Raw genomic sequence first — 21719 nt, forward strand, 5'->3', positions numbered from 1 at the left:
TGCTGTTAGTATTAGAATACTCTAGGCCTATCGTTGAAATGATTATGTCCTATGGAACCGAGGCCTTTACTGAGACATAGTTTGATTATTCAAAACCAGTGTGCTATGAGATGATGAGCAAGTGCCCCATCTTGCCTAGATTTCTCTAATTTTGACTAAATATATCTCCTATTTAATCTTTTGTACTATTGTCTATCATTTTTTAAGAGGTGAAATTAATAAAATGACGCAAATTTTAATAGTTTTTGAAAAAAATTAACTTCTCCCAATAAAGTAATTCAAGAAATCAATAGATTTTGTCATTTATTTCTCCGGGAGTGGAAGAAATTATTGCTTCTTACATTCTTTAGTACATTTTTCTGAGCACAATACCACGATTTACCTTAATTTTGAAAATTTTAAAGGGGGGGGGGGTGGCGGCTGCATCCCCTCTAAAGCCGCCACTGGGCATCTCTAGTTGTAAATGAATTGACCAATACTTCCAAGCGAAGCTATCCACTGCTTCCTTGAAGATTACATTGCTTTAAAGCTTAGATCAGGAATGTTTAATTGTAATTATTTTTTCATCTTTAAAAAGGGTATTGGAATCCCAGTCCTCAGTGGGAAGTTCCCAGTTATCTTCCGCTAGCGAGGATCCATTGGGAAATCCAGACATGCATTGGAAGGATGCTAATGTAGAGGACACAGGGGCACCGGATCCAAGAACTGTAGCTTTTCACCCGGAACGACAACCTGGCATTCAGATGGGACAACTCTTGAGGTTGTGTATAGGGTGAAACCCATTGTTGCATTACTAGATATCACATAAATGTACATGCGAAACATAGAAGATACAAACACATAGCATGTTTCCCAAACGGAGTTTGGGAACATATTGGTTTTACTCTGTTTCTTAGTATTATTATTCCTTCTTCTTGTGACTTTTTTGTCTACGTGCCAAATATCTACAGATCGGTGTAATAAAAATTGCAAATGTACATGCACATGCGCGTGCATTGTCGTTTGAAGGTTCATTTCTTTGAATGACCATGACTTTCTTTGTTTTTCAACAGAATCTTTTGAAACTTAGGTTAAAAATTTATCTTGATGTTCTTAACTCAAATCTATAGTCAAAATTACTTTCCAGCACGTGCATGCACGTATGCTAAATTCTGATTGGTCGATTTTCAAATCACTATAACTTTTTTATATTAAATGATGGAAACAATATGAAATTTATACTGTAAGTATATCGATCAAATACCTATTGAATAGCATCAACAAAATAATGTGTCTTACTTACGCTCACATGCATTGATTTTGGTCCTCGTAGTTTTGAGTTGCTGTTAATTTCTCATTTTTCATTGAACTGTTGTGAAACTTCTGTTGTAGTCATACATGTATATTTAGACTTGAAATACATCAACATGGTCAAATTACTCAACAGCACGTGCGTGCATGTGCACAGAATTTTTAGATGTCTATAACTGATTTGTTTTAGCATGAAATAGGGAATGACGGCTAATACTAATTTTATTTGGAATTTTCTTTTAGATATGGGGCCAGATTGTTCAGAGAACCAGTAGATTTTTTGAAGCTGTTTTTGACGGAAGCTTTGGTTTTTTCCATCTGTGTTGCCACCAACCATTATGCTGAAATGGCTGTATCTAGAGGGGAAATATTGTCGTATGATTCCCAAGGAAGTTGACAGCCTCTCACTGAAGAGGAACTGTGCAGGTATTGATAGTTCTATAGTACCAGTACTGTTACAATGATTTTCAGGTTAAAGTGAATTATAATTTGCATTGCAATAAAATTACCCTCTACCACAATTAATCTGGCTATACAAGTAAATATCCGTCTTATATTAGAACACAGTATCATTGGTGGAAAGTTCTGTTTTTTCATTTGCATGATATCATGGTTGTTAATTCTTATATTATGTTTGAAGAATTTAGAAAATTACATGCCAATCAGTTTACAAATTGTTCTTCTGTATATGGACAACTTGAATTCCGCGAATCAATTTCCATGTCACTGATGGGTTTAAATGAAAAGTGTGTATCAAAAGAAAGTCCTATTGCATGTATACCTGAATTTTTAGATAAAAGGAAATACTGTACATTTTGTAATGCTGAGGCAATTTTTATGAATGAGAAGGTTCCAAGTTATAAGACATCTGTACTTTGTGTATCATGTCAAGTTCCTCTTTGTTTATCAAATGATCAAATTGTTTTAAAAAAATGGCACAGTAAAGAAGGGGAAGATGTTAGAAATTGTGCAAATTTGTCATGTAAAAAGAGAAAATTATGAATATACTGTGTTCTCAATGCATATTTTTTTCTGATGTCAGATGTATCACAAGTGAATGTAATGCAATACACATAAAATGTGTGTAGTTCTTAAAATCTGTAATATTTTACTGCATGTACATTTTTGTTTCAATATGTTAAATGGCTTGTGTACATGTAATTAACCACCAGAGGTTTTAAAAGGTTGCATACAATAAGCACATTCTTGTTAAACATGATGTAAGTGCAGTTAGATATAGTGATTCAAAGCAAGTACATGTACATGTACTTGAACATTCCTACGTGGAGAGGAAAAACGGGTAGTACCTTATAATAACATTTGTTACGGTGTTGTTGCTTAGCAACCAAATATAGTTGATGTAAAAAAAACAATCAAATTATTTTGAATGAACAGTTAGAGATCTTTATTTTTGATGTTGCAGTATTCTATCTAGTGGAAGATATTCACAGAACATCATATTGTTAAAAAACGATGTCAACGTACATTACGTACAACTTTTGAATTTATGACCTTTGACCTTAATTATCTCCCATGTGTTCATAATGTTTGTTAAAAAAAAATTAAATCATTAAGATCTGCCTACATATTATATTTTCAAAATAATGTGGCATTTACTAATAACCATGATATGCAATTATGTTTAAATTGTATCAAATGGCCGCAGAAAGGCAAATTTTGGTCAAAATTGCACTGCGAGTGTTGTTACTTAGCAACCAAAAATATTTATATTTCAATAAAATTAATTAATTTGATTGTAATGTTGTTGTAGTATTTTAAAAGGCACATCAGCTCATACATTTAGAATTTCCTATTTTTGGTTCTAATCTAGTGAGAGGGGTCATGATATATATATTTCTGAAAAAAAAATGTTTGAAAAATCTGCACTTATTTGACCTTTGACCCTGTAGACCTCTTTAAGGTCATGGAATATCCTGACAACATTTTTAGAAAATTGTTCTCCGTCCAATTGTGAACAAAAATATATGTCATATGCCTACATCAAATGAAGGCACATATTGATTTAAATCGATTTAAAAGACACTGTCATCTTGTCTTTAAAAACCTCTAAAAAGTACCGGTAGAGAAAGGGTTAAGCAAATATATGTTTTCTGTTTATCTTTGTACTCGAGTTTTGAAATATACGGTTTAGACTAGGGTATCTTTGTAAACACTACCCCAAACATGACAAATTTAGAGATGTACTATCTCTCTCTCTCTCTCTCTCTCTCTCTCTCTCTCTCTCTCTCTGAAAATCCGTCACGAGTTTATCGATATCCATATGTATATTGTGTATGATTGGTGAATTATTACTTCCATATTTCTTTCACTATAGACCCCCTTGTCAATGCAGGGTGACACTGTTCCGCTTTACCTATACATTGCTCACCTCTACTATCCCTGTTCAGAGACCGTAAGTGCCGATCACAAATCTAAATTTTGCAGCTTTTCACCGGCATTGGTGGCTTATCTACATCTATATGAGCGAAAAGTTCTCGAGCAGGACGTTAAGTAACATACAACCCATCAACCATTTTTGTGCTATCGAAAAACAACATTTTTAGGAAAATGCACACTGGAAACATATAGTTTATTCAATTGCAGTTGACGGATACTGTTCTAGAAGGTACAGGGCTTGTATGGAGAATGTGAGTGAGGAGAATGTAAAACTGGTCGCAACATCTGATGGGAGTTTGTATTTCCCGCCCGATTTCTTCACAAGGGCATGTGAGTAAGTGATGCATTCCTATAATTCAACATTTAACTTCGTTTTAAAGAGAAAAAAATATGAGTTGCAACACAATTATTCTTTATCTACACCAAAGGTAAGTGTTGGATTTGTTATATCCGGTTTATAGTGCATGGATAAAATGAACAAATTGTTATCAAACTATCATTAGGTTTTGTTAATTTCACTTCCATATGAATTTTCATTTTGATGGATAATCACATATACATCTTATTGCGTATCAGATATTTCGCCACACTCAGTGATTGTTATGAAAAAATGAAATCGACATCATGCGGGCCACGTTTTTCGAGGAAAGCAGTGAAGGGATCGAAGATCATGTCCATCAAATTGTGTCGAAACGCAGACGGTAAAACAATTATGATACGAAATTGATTACTGTTCGTTATTTCTACCTTTTATCCCAGGCTTAAACTGTCTTCAATTCATTACAATGTTTTTGACAATTAAACACAAATAAAAATATTACGTCAGAAATAGAAGGCAAATGATACAATGTTTAACATTTTTGTTATACTGAAACAACGGCGGGAAAAGGTGAGAAGTATTATTGAGAACTCTTGTTTTTTCACAGAAGCTAGCTGTACATCCTAGTGAAATCGTTACTCTTGTCAATGCTTTATTTCAGCCATGAACACTCTTATTCACTGCTTCAATGATAAAGATTTCTATGAGGAATGCATGCGCCCTGTTGAAGACGAGGAAGGTGGGAATCGTTGCAAATAAGTAGTCGACTGTGAAATTAATTCTGTACACAACTTTATGATAAACAAGCTGACGTCCGCTTTACTGTTGTGAACTTTATGACAAAGGAGATGACATCATCTGTTCTATTGTGAGCTTTATGACAGAGGATATTACTTCAGCTTTGTCATTGTCAACATGCTATGTATGTCTAGCAGTATTCCATTGTCATCTACATGCCATTCAGACGATTCGACGTTCAAGAGCATGATCTGCATATAATCAATATTGTAACATGGAGACAGGATATCGAGAAATAGCATTGTTACAGGAGTTTCAATAACGCCGTTTGAAGTTAACATTTTATTTTCAAATTATATGACCGTCATAATCTAATTTGCAAATACAATCTATAACTCAGTCGAAAGCTGTTTGGTGTGTTTCATACCAATTGTTAGACCGTTCTTTACATACTGGTTTTAACTGCAAATTACCCCGTTTACCTTATCAACATACAGTGCTCAGAGTGGGTGTCACCAGTCGACAGAGGATGTTTATTCCTCCTACATCTCGTATATCCGGGGGTCCGGATTTGTCCAAATCTTGAATGTCTATTCCCTCTCCATCGTCAACTTCCCATATTGATGTAGCAATATTCCATTATCACCTGCATATTGTGTTTATATATCTCAACTGATTCGATATGCAAGAGCTTGTACTGCGTATTGCCATTTTTTTTTAAATCGAGGTAAGCTACTGACAAACAAGTTGATGGTACAGGGGTTTCCACAGTCTCGATTGAAGTCAGCATTTCGCAAATTCTATGGTCGTTATAACGATCTAGTTCGTCAATTCAACCTATCACTGGGTCAAATGCTGTCTGACATGTTTCATACCGATTGTTAAGCCGTTCTTGGCACATTGGTTTGGACTGCGGATAACTCCGTTTACCTGATCAGGATATAGGGCTCACGGCGGGTGTGACCGGTCCACAGGGGATGCTTACTCCTCTTAGGCACATTATCCCACCTCTGGTGTGTCCAGGGGTCCATGTTTGTCCAACTATCTATTTTTTATTGATTGTAGGAGTTATGAGATTGATCACTGTTCGTTATCTTCACATTTCCTTATAGGACTTAAGATTGATGACTGTTATCTCCACATTGTCATGCTCTATGAGATTGGACGCTGTTTGCCATCTTCAGTTGTTCATTTCTACCAACTTCTCAGACGAGACGTAAGTGAATCGGGTATTAATACCGTTGAATTAAGATTTGTAAATTGACCAGCTGTGTATTATCTAGCATTCTTCTCGAGAATTTTTCACTCATATTGAGACGTCACCATTACCGAAGAAGGGCTTCGAAATGTAGGTATATGCTCGGCGCTTACAGCCTTCGAAGAGAGGGGGGTCTTTATCGTGTCCCTCCTGCTGCGACACCGTGCCTCGCTTTTTCTGTTCTCATCTGAACGACCTCTCCTTTTAGTCACCTCTTCTGACAAGCAAATGTACTGAGGACCTACTAAAACGCGGATCTCTACGAGACTCAAGTTAAGATGTTGAATTTGTATAAAATACTGTTTTGTTTCAGAAATTGGAAGAGTCGCATGCATTAAGAGATATTTTACTTCAAAATGTTTTGTCAGTCTACTAGATGAAAATCGAAATAAAACACCAGCCATTTCCGGTGGAGATTTAAAACACTGAAAGTATTTGATCCGGACTTCCTGTCCTTAGTATTACTGATGCTGCTTCAGACACGTGTTCGCTGATACGTTGATTTTGTTGAAGGGTGGCCAAGGAGAAAATACGGCAGCGTTTACGAGTCGCCAGATACAGATGTGGTGAAGCTGAGTATACCAACTTGAAAACAGTCGTGGAGGACTTTGGGAATGATTTCATTACCTTATTATATCCCGAATATGATGATCAAAGCTGCATTAATGACGTCAACACCCTTACCCCCGACAGGCGCAGGAGGGGAGTGGCCAGTACGACTATGAAGAAATTGATGGATGGATGGATTTTGTAATAAAATCTTTCAACCTCAGTGTAAGCGTTGGTCATATGTGTTAAGTTTCCCTAGGCATTGAATTACATTATTATATTTCGACGTATTGTTTCAATTAATGAATACGGATCAGAAATGAATGTAGGTCAAAAGTAGATAGGAAATCAATGTAAAAAAGATATTAATACATTAATATAGGTCAAATGCAAAGTGAGTGATATAAATAAATCATAAACAAATCAGAATTTTGGAGAAAGCTAGCATGCAAGCACAAATATCGCGATGAAACTAGCATTAAATCAATCAACACGAAGAAAACTTGCATTAGAATAATAATTTTACAAGATCAGATCGTTATCATTTGCAGTAAAATTAATATTAGGATAATCATTTTATAATAATTTAATTCTTATTGTATCTTTGTCTCTGATTGGTCAAATTCCAGTTGAGGAACGCAAGTTATTTGTGTATAACCTGGTTTGGTATGGGGACACCCATCCTTGACAACCAGATGCCAAAACTATTTTTCTCTCTTTCTAAATTTACATTGCAGCTCTGTTTTCAGCTTTCTATGGAATAGAAAGTCAACGTGCACAATAAGATACTTTGGTTTGATACACATGTTGTTTTCTCGTTGTCAATATTAGCATATACTTGTACGCAAATCACTGTTGTTAAACATCTTTCTCTGTATGTATGGTCGAATAATAGATTAAAACAAGGATATCTCTTCGAATTAATGATTTCCCAAAATAAGCATTACCATGTTCATTTACCACTGGGGAAAGGGGGAGGGGTTGCTCCATTGCTTGATCCGTCTTTCAAAAGAGCAAACAAAAATTCATACGTCACATTTATCACATGACGTCAGACACATTGACATGTGGATTGTGCTGCCGTGTTTTCCGGAAAACTCAATTCCGTCCATACGGATGAGTACGGGACTTCGTCAACGTAGCAGGCTGCTACGTTTACTGCAAATTTGTTCTTTTTTAATCATTTGGGTGCCACACCAATGCAAGTTTTCATTAGAACACTGATGTAAATGCATTTATATATGTTGTTGTATAATTTAGTAATACCAAGCACGTGCTCGATAATTCTTGAAACATAGGTGAGAAAATTCGGGTTAGGTGTTAAACGATTGTTTACTTTGAAAATAGAGCAGAAATTCATTGATGGATTTACCTAGGAATCTTTCATACTGTTTAGATTTGCCATATTATATTGTTGCCAAAGCCAGTTAAGTGAAATTGTCAAATGTTTCTAAATCAGGAATTTTTTGTGCAGGAATTTATTTGTGGTTTATATTTAATTTCAGTTGTTTTCCTCTTGTGAAGCCATAACCATAATACAGTATTGAATTACTATTTGGCTTCCATATTATTTCCCACCCTGCAGTACACCAGTCTAGGACTGAAGCTTTATATGCATCGCGATTTGTTACTTGCTTACATATTTTCTTGTGTCGGATTTAGTATTAGCGACAAAGTTGCATACAAAGGTAGGTTTTCATGTAATAGAAGTTTTTACAGACTTAGAAACCGCAAATTAATGCATTTTCTGATATTTGAAAATGTATTTTGGGTAGGCCTTAACAATGCAATTTCCCGCATTTTCTCAATCGGTCGGAGATCAGTTGATCTCTATCTTTAAAGGGCAAAGAAATACGCATTGCATGCATAGTCTGCATATATTTTCTATCATGACAAACTTCACTTTCGATACAGTATTTTGATTAATGACTAGACCCCGTAGAACTAAGATTAAAGATTTCGACCTTCACAGCAAAACGCTTCGAGTCGTTGGTGCTAAGTGAATCATCGCGCGGCTAAGATGACTTGTATTTTTCCAAGTTTATGTACATTTTGATAAACGAAGGTTAGCATCTTTGTCTCTTGCATTAAATTATAAGGAATGACGTTAATTCGGGGATTATAAAACGTAAACTGACCCGAAGTAGGTTATCCTTGTATAACTTGCCCCAGAATTAAACTTATCTTATCGAGTTCACAATGGGTGTGACCAGTCAGCAGGGGATTCTCACTCCTCCTAGGCACCTGAACCAACCTCTGGTGTGTTCAGGGGTCCGTGATTGCACAACTCTCAATTTTGTATTTCTGATAGGAATTATGAGATTTATCACTGTTCTTTATCTTCACCTTTCATACAGTTGACCCAAGTACGAGCGGGAATAACACGGACGCCTTGATATACAATTCGTGGTACGAAGTGCCTAAAGGAGAGAAGACATCCTCTGTTGATCGGCCATATCCGGCATGAACTGTATAGCTTGATCAGGTAAACAGAGTAATCTGCATTCAATTCAATGTGTTAAGAATGGTCCAACATTCTAACTGTTCGTTACATACGCCTCAGGTTTGTTAAACGCCAATTTGATTATACGCACAACTGCTCTGAAATTATCATAAAAAAGATTCTTTGGACAATATCTCTCTGAAATCAGCTTGCTTGTCATAAAGTTGTCTTTAAAATGCACTTACGAATTACTTAATTGCAACCGCTTTCCTCTTCAACACCCACATATCCGACTGCGCGCATGGATGCTTCAAAGACTTATCTATCATTCAAGCAGGGGACAAGTGTGCTAAAGCTGTAGTAAATGATTTAAACGTCTGAAGGATTTCACTACGGAGTAGACCTCATACGATACCTATCCCCCCTTTGTCGCCAATGTTTGACTTATATAAAATGTTAAGCATTCCATGAATTGTACTCAATGAAAGGTGAGGGTTTTAGACCAAAGAAATTGTTTGTCTTGTCCAAATCATTGTAATGAAATGAGGAACCGTTACATAGTTTGAAAACATATGCATATGATAACATGTTACCGTCTGCATTTCGGCACGAGTTGATTGACATTTTCTTTTTACTTTTGGATTAGGTAGTTTGGAAAACCCAGTTTTTATTTTTCCATAACAATCCCTCATGCTTGTGAAACATCCGAAACAATGCAATAGTGCAGGCAGTACCCAGCAAACCTGAATAGTCATATGCAAGTGAAATTGATACAATGGTATACCAGTTTGAGAAAATTTGTTCGTTTCAGCCACTGTAAAGCGAATTTGAAGTTAAGGGAAGTACGTGTTGCCATTTGAAGTTTATCTTTGATGTAGAGATAGGGTACGAGCGTTGCATAATCATTGGTGTAAACGTTTTTCCTTACATCAAAAATTGAATCAGTGTTATCGTAGGATGATACTTACCGACATATCCTTGTGAAGAAGTCGGCCGTGAAATACACTTGTTAAAATAGATCTCTTCCACATTCTGCATACAAGTCCAGAACATCGTAGTACGCGGTCTGTCATCTGCAGTAAAACACGCAAGATGTGTCCAATGTATACCTAACCCTGTTATCCAGGAAATATACAGAATCTACTCTTAAAGAGGACGCCGAAACAAAGTGATGTGACAACCACGATTTTGAACACGACTGTTTGGATTTATTGTTTTCCAGCTCGGATAACGAGGATAATAAGGTACAAGATATTTTGATTTTATCAGAGTGTTAACAGCAGGGAACTTAATTGATGGACATTACAGATGTCCTTAGTGGATGCAATGACGTCATGGCTTCTCTTAGTGGGTGTAATGACGTCACATATTTCCTTAGTGGATATAATGGCGTCACATATTTCCTTAGTGGGTGTAATGGCGTCAATGATTTCCTTAGTCAATGTAATGACGTCACATATTTCTTTAGTCAATGTAATGACGGTACAGAAATCCTTAGTGGATGCATTGACAAGTTGTAATAACCAGTTGTAATAACCATTGTTCTTCTACAACATTGACAACAGTGTTATCAATATGAACGGTATGGGTGTTTAGTTTAGTGGAAATGTTTAATGTAATATTGGTCTCCACTTTATTGATTCCATAACTTATACACATCTTCCTTCAAAGCTCAACTGCTTTTGTAGCACCATTAACGAAAACTGATCAAGATTTGGAAGTGTATAACCACTGAATGTATATCTGTACGTTAGTCTCAAAATGTTACGAACACACACGCATGCACGTACGCTTGCAGACAGACAGAGACACATACATGCACCTGCACTCACGTAATCTAAAAGCATTTCATTTATCTATCTCTTTACTTTCTGTGACTACTATTTCGCCTGATAAGATATGGTACTTCTACACAAAATAGCTGTGATGATCACAAACCCTAACGCTGAAATGGTGTATACATGAAAGGTGGAGATAACAAACAGTGATCAATCTCATAACTCCTATAAGTAATAAAATTAGGAAGTTGAGCAGAAACGGACCCTTGGATATACCAGAGTCGGGACCATGTACCTAGGAGGAGTAAGCATCCCCTGTCGACTGGTCACACCCACTGTGGGCCCTATATCTTGATCAGGTAAACGGAGTTATCCGTAGCCAAAATGAGTGTGTTAAGAACGGCCTAACAATCGGTATGAAACATGTCAGACAGCATTTGATCCAATGATAGGTTGTATTGACGAACTAGATTGTTATAACGACCATAGAATTTGTGAAATGCTGACTTCAATCGAGACTGTTGTAACCCCTTTACCATCCACTTGTTTGTCAGTAGCTTGCCTGGATTTAACAACTGACGAGACGCAGATCAAACTCTTGTGTACGAATCAGTTGAGAGATATAAACACCATATACAGGGGATGATGGAATATTGCTACATAAATATAAGAAGTTGATGATGGAGAAGATGAAATCATCCTATTTGGCAAACAGTTGAGTCGCAAGTTTGCCGTTAAAGTCTACTTTCAATAAGATATCTAAGTATGGGGCAGAAGTGGACGACGGTATGCTGTCTTTTATTTAATTCGATATGGAATCGACATATGAATTAAAATTATCATTGTTAATAGACAAAACGTCGTAGATATATCTAAACCTCGAATTGAATGCAACAACAAGAGGGTTTTTTCTTCTCACGTAGACGTTTTTTTTCACGTAGAAGTGTTTGAATAAATTATGCTTCATATGAATACAGAAACAGGTCAGCTAACAAAGTAGCGCAATTCGTGCCCATGGGAATTCAGACAGACTGTTGGAAGACCTGATCACCAAAGACCACGAACATATTGTCAATGAGGAACTCTAGCATATTTTTCTGTCTCAACTTCAGAGTACTTGTACGTGGAATCAGATTGTTGTTTCACAAAGTAAGTTTTTTCGATGACTGATCACTAGATATAAATATGTCCTGTTTCCGTTTTTGTTCAAGCAACTGTTTATGATGTCAAAAAAATATAGTCTTTAATTTATCGTGAGGAATGGTCGTGTAAAGTGTTAAAGAGGCATACGTTTTGATATTCTTGATTTGAGAAAGGTTTTTCGATTTCAAATTTACTAAAGGTTCTTTAGAATTTTTATAATCCACATTCTGGCATATTTAATCGAACTGTATGTTTGGCGTTTCTCCTTCCCAGCTGTTTTCGTGAGGAACAATTATAGTGGCTTGGTAGACCACTTACTGCATCCAGCAATGCATCTTTCTTTGTAAGGATTTTTATGTAGTTTAGGGATCCAGTACAGGTCCATTCGACCCATTTACTGGGATATTAAATATGTCTAAAACTGAAGCACGATTTTACTTAAACTATGTAACAAATTAGCATACAATTTCCAACACAACGAAGTTCGTATAAACGTCTTCTTTAACGATTGACGTAAACTAAACTCTGATTTTCTTATAAATGTTGCATAAGTAAAAGTTTTTACATAAGATATTGGTATCGTTAGATATATTATAGAATAAAAAAAACGCAACACAGTCACTGTTTTATGGATAGGAATGGTCGTTTATTCGGATTATTATACATTTTCAACTAAAGCTATGTCTTTGACATACACATAGTTAAAGTTTCCATTATGAATGCGACAGGAAACACATTGATTGATTACGAATGCAGTGAAAAAAACATCTCAGACGATATAAAGCAATAACAGAAAAACAAAACAAAAAATCCATTGTGCATCAAAAACTTAAAAACCATATAATTATAATATATAAAGGGGCGACAGGAACATGGCGACTGGCGTTTAGAGGTGATAACACGTGTTTGGTGACGTTGATTAGATTTTCCAACTTATTCCCTCATCATCATATGGACAGCAGTGATAAATTAACTGAACTTGGTATTCGAACAGTGATTTACTTATTATTCACGAACAATATATTGAATTATGTAAACAGATGATGGGAGATCCTGACACGTTTTACAAACTGATGATCGAGTAACGATGAACACAAACATTATACAATTACAGGAAACATCCCAAACGGTCGCAGTTTGTTTTTTAATTAGGTCCCGAGTTTGAGTCCCGCTAATGCAAAACAGCATCCACCTAAAAATAAGTAATGGTTGCTCTTTCGCAAAACGCTCGGCTGTCGCAAATATTTGACCTTCAAATCGGAGTTTACAGATAGCCGCAGATGTTAACACATTAATACATCTTCATTGCACCGATCCTTAGTGTCAGGTATAGGTTGAAATGGTCATAAGGTGACATCTCAATATCATCGACACGTTTTCGATAGAACATAACACAAATAGATAACCAACAATTAACATAAACATTTGATACAACATTCAATTATCGAAAACGGTTTCTGTTGAATGAAATTTTGTGGTGTTCATCATCATGTTGATTTAGAAGTAACATGTGTTATTCTATCCATATTCAATATTCATATCTAGTGATTAGTCATTCAAAAACTTTGTTAAACACCACTCTGATTCCACGCACAAGTACTCTGAAGTTGAAATAAAAAATATGCTAGAGTTTCTCATTGACAATATCTTCGTGGTCTTTGGTGATCAGGTCTTCCAACAGTCTGTTGGAATTCCCATGGGCACGAATTGTGATCCTTTGTTAGCTGACCTGTTTTTATATTCATATCAAGCAGAATTTATTCAAAAACTTCTACGTGAGAAGAAAAAAATATCTCGCTGTGACCCTCAATTCGACTTTTAGATATATCGATGACGTTTTGTCTATTAGCAATGATAGCTTTCATTCATATGTCGATTTGATATATCCCTGTGAGCTCGAAATAAAGGACACCACAGAGTCGTCCACTTCTGCTACATACTTAGATATTTTATTGAAAGTAGACATTAACGGCAAACTAACAACTCAAATGTATGACAAACGGGATTATTTCAGCTTCCCCATTGTCAACTTCCCATATTTAATTTTATATAGAAGTAATTCATCGTCACCTGCATATGGTGTTTATATCTCTCATCTGATTTGATATGCAAGAGCTTGTTCTGGATATAGTCAGTTTTTCAATCGAGGTAAGTTACTGACAAACAAGTTGATGGTACAGGGATTTCAACAGTCTCGATTGAAGTCAGCATTTCGTAAATGCTATGGTCGTTATAACGATGTAGTTCGTCAATACAACCTCGCATTGGGTCAAATGCTGTCTGACGTGTTTCATACCGATTGTTAAGCCGTTCTTGGCACACTGATTTTGACTGCGGATAACTCCGTTTACCTGATCAGGATATGGGGCTCACGGCGGGTGTGACCGGTCAACAGGGGATGCTTACTCCTCCTGGGCGCCTGGTCCCGCCTCTGGTGTGTCCAGGGGTCCGTGTTTGCCCAACTATCTATTTTATATTGCTTGTAGGAGTTATGAGATTGATCAGTGTTCGTTATCTTCACCTTGCATCCTACACATTGAATTGTGTCACTGGACCACAACAACTTCAGTTTTGCCGAATGTGACTTTTCTAAATAGTGTTGGTCCTTTCGATAACAAACTCACAGCTGCAACATTGGCCTCTACGGTCATCAAGTATAAAGTGTACATCTTGTATAAATAAAAAAATGCTTGACCTATTTCACAGATGATTAACGTACAGACAAAAGGACAAATAAAATGTATTGTTTCCTCATTCATATCGGGAATTTCAAAATGTTCAAACATGATAAAATATACATTTACAAGAACGTGCATTTTTACAAGGTGTGGAGCTTTGAATTACATAAAGGAAAAACTTTGGAATAGCTATCCAAATACGACAACGAAAGTGGATAACCTATATTTCTAGATAAAAACATCACAACAACACGAGAATCTGTAGCGTTAACTCCCGAGGGAAATCGGAAACACAAATGGTCTAGGAACACTTAAAGGCGCACCGTCGATAAATACGTAGATGACAAAACTGAAGATAATTTGCTGACAGCGACAGAGGTTGTCTCGCGCTTAACTATAAATTTGCATATATTCCTTGAGCTTCCAACAACGTCATCAACAAGCCGTAGCAACGCCTGTACTCATCCTACAATGTAATATATAATTCACAGTTCTTATTTCAAAACGTACTTCATCGGTTAACAATTTATTAAAAAAAATTACTGTCAATTCTTAGAAATGAGAAAGAAATTTCTCAATGAATTGTAAATAGTTTTTATATTTTTAAACAAAAAAAAAAAAAAAAACGGTCCGAATTTTGCATTATCATCAAATATCATCTATCATTATAACAAGGAGAATGTGAGTTGTAAATTGTTATTCCGTATAATATTATAAGATTTCAACCAGAACGTGAATTTCGTATCAAAATAACATATGATAATTCCAATTACAATGTGCTTCTTAAGATATAACAGATAAAATATCTGCATCGCATCATACGCACCAGCTTCCCAATAACTTCCGGTCTTCTGACGTGGATCTGTCTCACAATAGTAAACATATCTATTTCCCCATCCATCCTTAATTCTTGAACTGCATTATGAACAGCACAAAATATTCCAGCCGCGCCTGCGCCATCTCTATAGAAAAACGTGATCATTATTGAAAACATAGTGTAGATTATATTAATAAGCATGCAGTATGATACCGTGTGCGGTTTTAATTTCGCGGTGCTAAATGTTTACGGCTTTTTATATTGGTGGACTTCCCGTGGTTTTATTTTCGCCGAATTAAAATTGTTCAAATGGTATTGTGTCACTCTTGCAAACTGTTAGTGGTTGTTTTAATTTAGCGGGAAAATCCCCAACCGCCAACATAGCGAACTTAAAATCATTTTCCCATTTACAGTATTGTTTGACGTTTTGAACACTTGAATGGCTGATAGATATAAATAAAAGATATTTAAGAAATAAATTTATTTTGAAAAAAAACGTGATGGTAACTCTTCATGAAAAGTATGAGTGTGTGAAACGTCTAAATTCATATCCGAATGCTTTTTCAATACTGATTCTTTTACATTTTAACATTTTACTTTCATTTCTATCAGAATTCCCGGTCGCTAACCTAAACATACTATATTATCAACATACGCTCATTGTTCATAACTGTAACTCAGTTGCAATTGATAACAAGAGGCCCATGGGCCACATCGCTCACCTGAGTCACATTGCCCCATATCTGAAGACTCTCCATATATATTTGCATGTAAAACCTTGGTCACTATTATGGCCCAAACTACCCTTTGCAAACTTGAATCTACACTATGTCAGAAAGCTTTCATGTAAATGTCAACTTCTTTGGCCCAATGGTTCTTTTAAAGCTTTTTTCTATATTTGTATGTAAAACTTTGACCCCCCCCCCACTTGTGGCCCCATCCTACCCCCCCCCCCCCCCCGGGAACCATGATTTGAACAAACTTGAATCTGCACTATGTCAGAAAGTTTTCTTGTAAATATCAGCTTTTCTGACTCAGTGGTTATTGAGAAAAAGATTTTAACTATATATTTGTATGTAAAACTTTGATCCCCCTTGTGGCCCCATCCTACCCCCGGAGCCCATGATTTGAACAAACTTGAATCTACACTATGTCAGAAAGTTTTCATGTAAAAATCAGCTTTTCTGGCTCAGTGGTTCTTGAGAAGATTATTTTTAAAGTTTTCCCTATATATTTGTGTGTAAAACTGTGATCCCCCCTTGGGGCCCCATCTTATCCCCGGGGGCCATGATTTGAACACACTTGAATCTGCACTATGTCAGAAAGTTTTCATGTAAAAATCAGCTTTTCTGGCTTAGTGGTTCTTGAGAAGAAGATTTTTAAAGTTTTCCCCTATATATCTGTGTGTAAAACTTTGATTCAACCCTTGGTGCCCCATCTTATCCCCGGGGGCCATGATTTGAACACACTTGAATCTGCACTATGTCAGAAAGTTTTCATGTTAAAATAAGCTTTTCTGGCTTAGTGGTTCTTGAAAAGATTTTTGAAGAGTTTTCCTATATATTTGTATGTAAAATTTGATCCCCTATTGTGGCCCCATCCAACCCCAGGGACCCATGATTTGAACAAACTTAAATCTTCATTATATCAGGAAGCTTGCATGTAAATCTCAGCTTTTCTGGCTTAGTGGTTCTTGAGAAGAAGATTTTTAAAGTTTTTCCCTACATATTTGTGTGCAAAACTTTGATCCCCCTTGGGGCCCCATCCTATCCCCGGGGGCCATGATTTGAACAAACTTGAATATGCACTATGTCAGGAAGTTTTCATGTAAAAATCAGCTTTTCTGACTCGGTGGTTCTTGAGAAGAAGATTTTTAAAGATTTTTCCTATATATTTGTATGTAAAACTTTGATCCCCTATTGTGGCCCCATCCCAACCCCGGGGTCTATGATTTGAACAAACTTGAATCTGCATTATGTCAGGAAGCTTTCATGTAAATCTCAGCTTTTCTGGATTAGTGGTTGTTGAGAAAAAGATTTTTAAAGTGTTTCCCTATATATTTGTATGTAAAACTTTGACCCCCCCTTGTGGCCCCATACTACCACCGGGGGCCATGATTTGAACACACTTGAATCTGCAATATGTCAGGAAGCTTTCAGGTAAAATTCAGCTCTTCTGGCCCAGTGGTACTTGAGAAGAAGATTTTTAAATGACCCCACCCTATTTTTGCATTTTTGTGATTATCTTGCCTTTGAAAGGGACATGGCCCTTCATTTGAACAAACTTGAAAACCCTTCACCCAAGGATGCTTTTGGCCAAGTTAGGTTGAAATTGGCCCAGTGGTTCTGGAGAATAAGTCGAGAATGTGAAAAGTTTACAGATAGACGGACAGACGGACAGACAGACAGACGGACACCGGACAAAATGTGATCAGAATAGCTCACTTGAACCTTCGGTTCAGGTGAGCTAAAATACCAAGGGCAAAGGTATTGTACTATGGAATATTCAATGAATAATTGAGAAATAAAAGTCGTCTTTCTCCTTGGTTTAGTGGGGATATTTGCAGCTATGCTTTTAGATGTCGTTTTAAAAGCATTTGGTAGTATAGCTGAAATCCAATGATCCTTTAACTGTGATAAAACATACCCCTTGTCATTGTTCTGATGGTATCTGACATACAACACGCCCATTGTCACTGTTGCGATGGTAACTAAGGTACAACACGCCCCTTGTCACTGTAGTGGTGGTAACTGAGATACAACTCGACCCTTGTCATTGTTGTGAGGGTAACTGGTATACAACACGCCCATTGTCACTATTGTGATAGTAACTGAGATACAACACGCCCCTTGTTACTGCTGTGATGCTAACCGAGATACAACAGCCCCTTGTTACTGTTGTGATGGTAACTGAGATACAACACGACCTTTGTCATTGTTGTGATGGTAAACAATGACCTAATAAAAAGCTACCACAGCGGATCGCCATACAGGGGTGATAATTTATGGGACTGCACGTACGACTGGTAGTATCTCTCTTCACAAAGACGAAACATTAAAAATGGGACTTACAATGATACTAACAAAAAAATAAATGTAAATAACACAACCGATACACTATATGCTTATCACTATAGAGAGGGACATACTTGCTTATCACGATCGTTCTGTATATTGATGTTTTTGTTTTCTCCAGTAACAGTTCTATTCCTTTCAGAATTGACTCGTCGTCATTGGCAGGAAGATGAAATACGTCTATCAACTTGTGACGATCCTAAATAAAAATAACCACAATGAACAGTAGATCAGTAAATTTCAAATACGCTAGTCACATGACATATGATTGCTAGCCACATGGTATCTTGCTATACAGTGTGACACAAAGATGCGATTTTTTTAAAAGAGAAAGCAAGTGTCATTTATCATGACGAATATGAAAGGCGACATAAGAATTCATGACTATGGAATATAAAATGACATCCCCAATCTCAGTCAATAAATGTATTAGTATCTTTATACTTTAACGTCAAGAATTTGAAAATGTGGCAAAACGTTCATTGTCTACATCGACCATTCCCGCAGTTGTTTTAAATTTAAGAATAAAATCTTCCATTGAGGTATCACCGAGGTACAGTATTTTGTTGTAAATATACTTGATCCTGATGCAATATGAAGATAACGAGCAGTGATCAATCTCATAACTCCTATAAGCAATACAAATAGATAGTTGGGCAAACATGGACACCTGGACACAGCAGAGGTGGGATAAGGTGCCCTAGGAGGAGTAAGCTTACTCTGTCGACCGGTCACACCCGCCGTGAGCCCCATATCCTGATCAGGTAAACGGAGTTTAATCTCAATAGGAATTGGCAGCAGTAAACTAGTGATTGGGACGTTCAACCTAAAGAAAATTGCTTCTCTAGAGGTGTATTCCAAAATTGCAATTGTCAACAGAAATGCATGTCATGATTAAGAGAGAGAGAGAGAGAGAGAGAGAGAGAGAGAGAGAGAGAGAGAGAGAGCACATAATCAGCGGTCTATTGTTTTTCTTACAGACACATATCTTATATGTGTATGTGAAAACAATCGTGTTTATGGAAGGGAGAAAAATGCAGAGGGTTGGAGTCCCGACGTAGATTTTTGTAGTGCCACGGTTGCAAAGCGACTGTAAGTTCAGAGTTATGGTATGGGGATGTGTGTGCTTTAATAGAGTTGGAACATAATATCGAGATGAAGGGAAGATAAACCCATCTAAAATTGATATATAAAACGAAAGTTCCATGTCACGGTATATGTTTACATGATAAAATAAAACCCTTCCCTTTGACGACTTTGAATTCGTTACAGGGATCCGAATTCACGTCACGTCGGTCAGAATTTGTGAAATCCTTATATACTCCAAATGATTTATGAGTTAAACCACTGTGTACATATAAGTAATCAGTACTTTACTTGATCAGACACTCCAATGACACCTTGTATCACGTCATTCATCGTGCTCCCTGTGTCCTTTGCTGTAATGTTGAATGGCGGTACAGTCCGTGATGACCCTCTAGACGGGACCCATATGTTCTCCTTTGAAATAAGATGGCGAAGCTTGTCATATCCATAGAAGAATTAAAACGAGACAACAAACATCATACCATAGGATACTGCAATTATGTAGATACACAGACATTCATTAATTTGTTATGATTTGTAAGATTGCTGATAATTTGTAAGACTTCCTGGGTGAAGTTGAAAAGGTATATTTTTTCTCCATATGACATGGACGTTTGATAAATTGAGTACTACTCTACGTATCCCTGATATACACACCTCGTCTTTATCATTGAGAACCACTATTCCGTCAGTATCGTGGTCCATGCACATCCGCCACAGGTCCACTTCCGTGTCCACAAGAGGCTTCTGGGTAAGTATGAATCCTATGGGGTTTGTGAAGGACTGGAACAAAGAAATTTAAATCGCATTTTGCTTTTACAAACTAGCCACTATTCTTGTAAACCACGTATTGAGTGAATTTACTTTTAAAAGATAATTTATTTTAGATATTATACATTTGAAGTGAGTAAACAACTTAATGTTGCTAAATTGAAATAGCATTAGAAATGACTATATCAAACTAATGTATACTGGAACTATCACAGCATTGATGTAGTCGTTCCGGCCCTTTATATACGTTGCTAGATAGGGACGATGCTTTGAAACTAAAAAGAAAGAGTTTGAGCTAAATACAAATATTCATCATTGATTGCATTGGACGAGATTGTTCAAGATCATTTGTTCAACAAAATTTCTTTCAAATACGAGTATGTTTACCGGGTAAGATGTCAACGGATACGTTTTTCGTTAGGTTTTCAGGTGTTTTAGAATCTTCTTTCTCCTCATCGTCATAGACAGGCTTTAGTGTCAATAATTTCTAAACAATAGCAAAAAATAGAAGTCAAAAATATGTTTTCCATGATTACACTCTACAAACATTTATAGATATCACAGGTTATGATCATTCATAATAAGTTATCAATCTATTTCAGTCACAGCGTACCTTAAATTCACAGTACACTTGTCTTTGATTTAGAGGGAAGGTCTCTTCCAGCATGTCCTTGGCTTTGAGTTGGAAATCACTCTCTGATATCGCAGCGCAGGATCCCTGTAACCCGTCCAACAGAGCTTTGTGTAGAAAGACGTATTGTTCCTGTAGGCAGAGTGAAACGATTTTACCTGTAACTCATTCATAGAAAGTTCATATTTCTGATGAAAAGGAAAACCACCACTATAATTGCTATGTCGTCCGTGGTTCTATATAAATACATGTAGCTAAGTTTTAAGCTTTTGAAAAGTAGGTTAAAGTGCAAGGCGAGTAGTATGTGAAATGTCAAAATGATTATACAGTCAAGGTCATAGTATTTTAAAGTAAGGTCAAAAGTAAAGTCACTAGATCAAATGCCGTGGTAATAAATGGACATGATGAATCTTTCTGTGAAATATATATATCCTACTTATGCTATACACACCTTCAAAAGTATTGCAAAGGTAAAAGTTTTTTTCTCATAAAGTGTGTACTTACGCAGTTTACAATACACTCGCCCCGGTGAGCTAATAATCAGATATCAATGTAAAACTAAAAAGTACTTAGCTACTGGGCTGTAGAGACACTCGGGGACTAACAGTCCACCAGCAGGACCCAGAGGTCATAATGTAAAACTTATCCGGTACCAATTTTGATGCACCAGATGTGCATTTCGACAAATAATGTCTCTTCAGTGACGCTCAACCGAAATGGTTGAAATCCGAAATAACAATGAATTTT

The 21719-nt window shown here is 36.5% G+C and overlaps 1 protein-coding gene and 1 long non-coding RNA gene across 3 annotated transcripts in view; one reads left to right on the plus strand and one right to left on the minus strand.

The window, feature by feature from the left end:
- LOC125663411 (receptor-type tyrosine-protein phosphatase mu-like) overlaps positions 1-21719 on the minus strand; it is a 177569-nt gene that overhangs the window by 149849 nt on the left and 6001 nt on the right. Inside the window, exons 11-18 of one of the 2 annotated variants that reach the window (XM_056146745.1) lie at positions 20955-21104; positions 20729-20828; positions 20543-20616; positions 20228-20353; positions 19862-19984; positions 18559-18683; positions 15420-15555; positions 12536-15059 (exon numbers count right to left, since the gene is read on the minus strand). In XM_056146745.1, the coding sequence (XP_056002720.1) occupies positions 14988-15059; positions 15420-15555; positions 18559-18683; positions 19862-19984; positions 20228-20353; positions 20543-20616; positions 20729-20828; positions 20955-21104 (906 nt within the window). In that variant the 3' untranslated portion in view covers positions 12536-14987. Of the gene's footprint in view, positions 1-12535; positions 15060-15419; positions 15556-18558; positions 18684-19861; positions 19985-20227; positions 20354-20542; positions 20617-20728; positions 20829-20954; positions 21105-21719 lie in introns of those variants that run through there. The other variant, XM_056146744.1, reaches the window with a different exon arrangement.
- Positions 524-5211, plus strand: LOC125663410 (uncharacterized). The gene is made up of 3 exons (XR_008797849.1): positions 524-760; positions 1534-1716; positions 3895-5211. It is a non-coding gene; the product is annotated as an uncharacterized LOC125663410 (long non-coding RNA).

This window comes from Ostrea edulis, chromosome 8, assembly GCF_947568905.1.
Source record: "Ostrea edulis chromosome 8, xbOstEdul1.1, whole genome shotgun sequence".
NCBI lineage: Eukaryota > Metazoa > Mollusca > Bivalvia > Ostreida > Ostreidae > Ostrea > Ostrea edulis.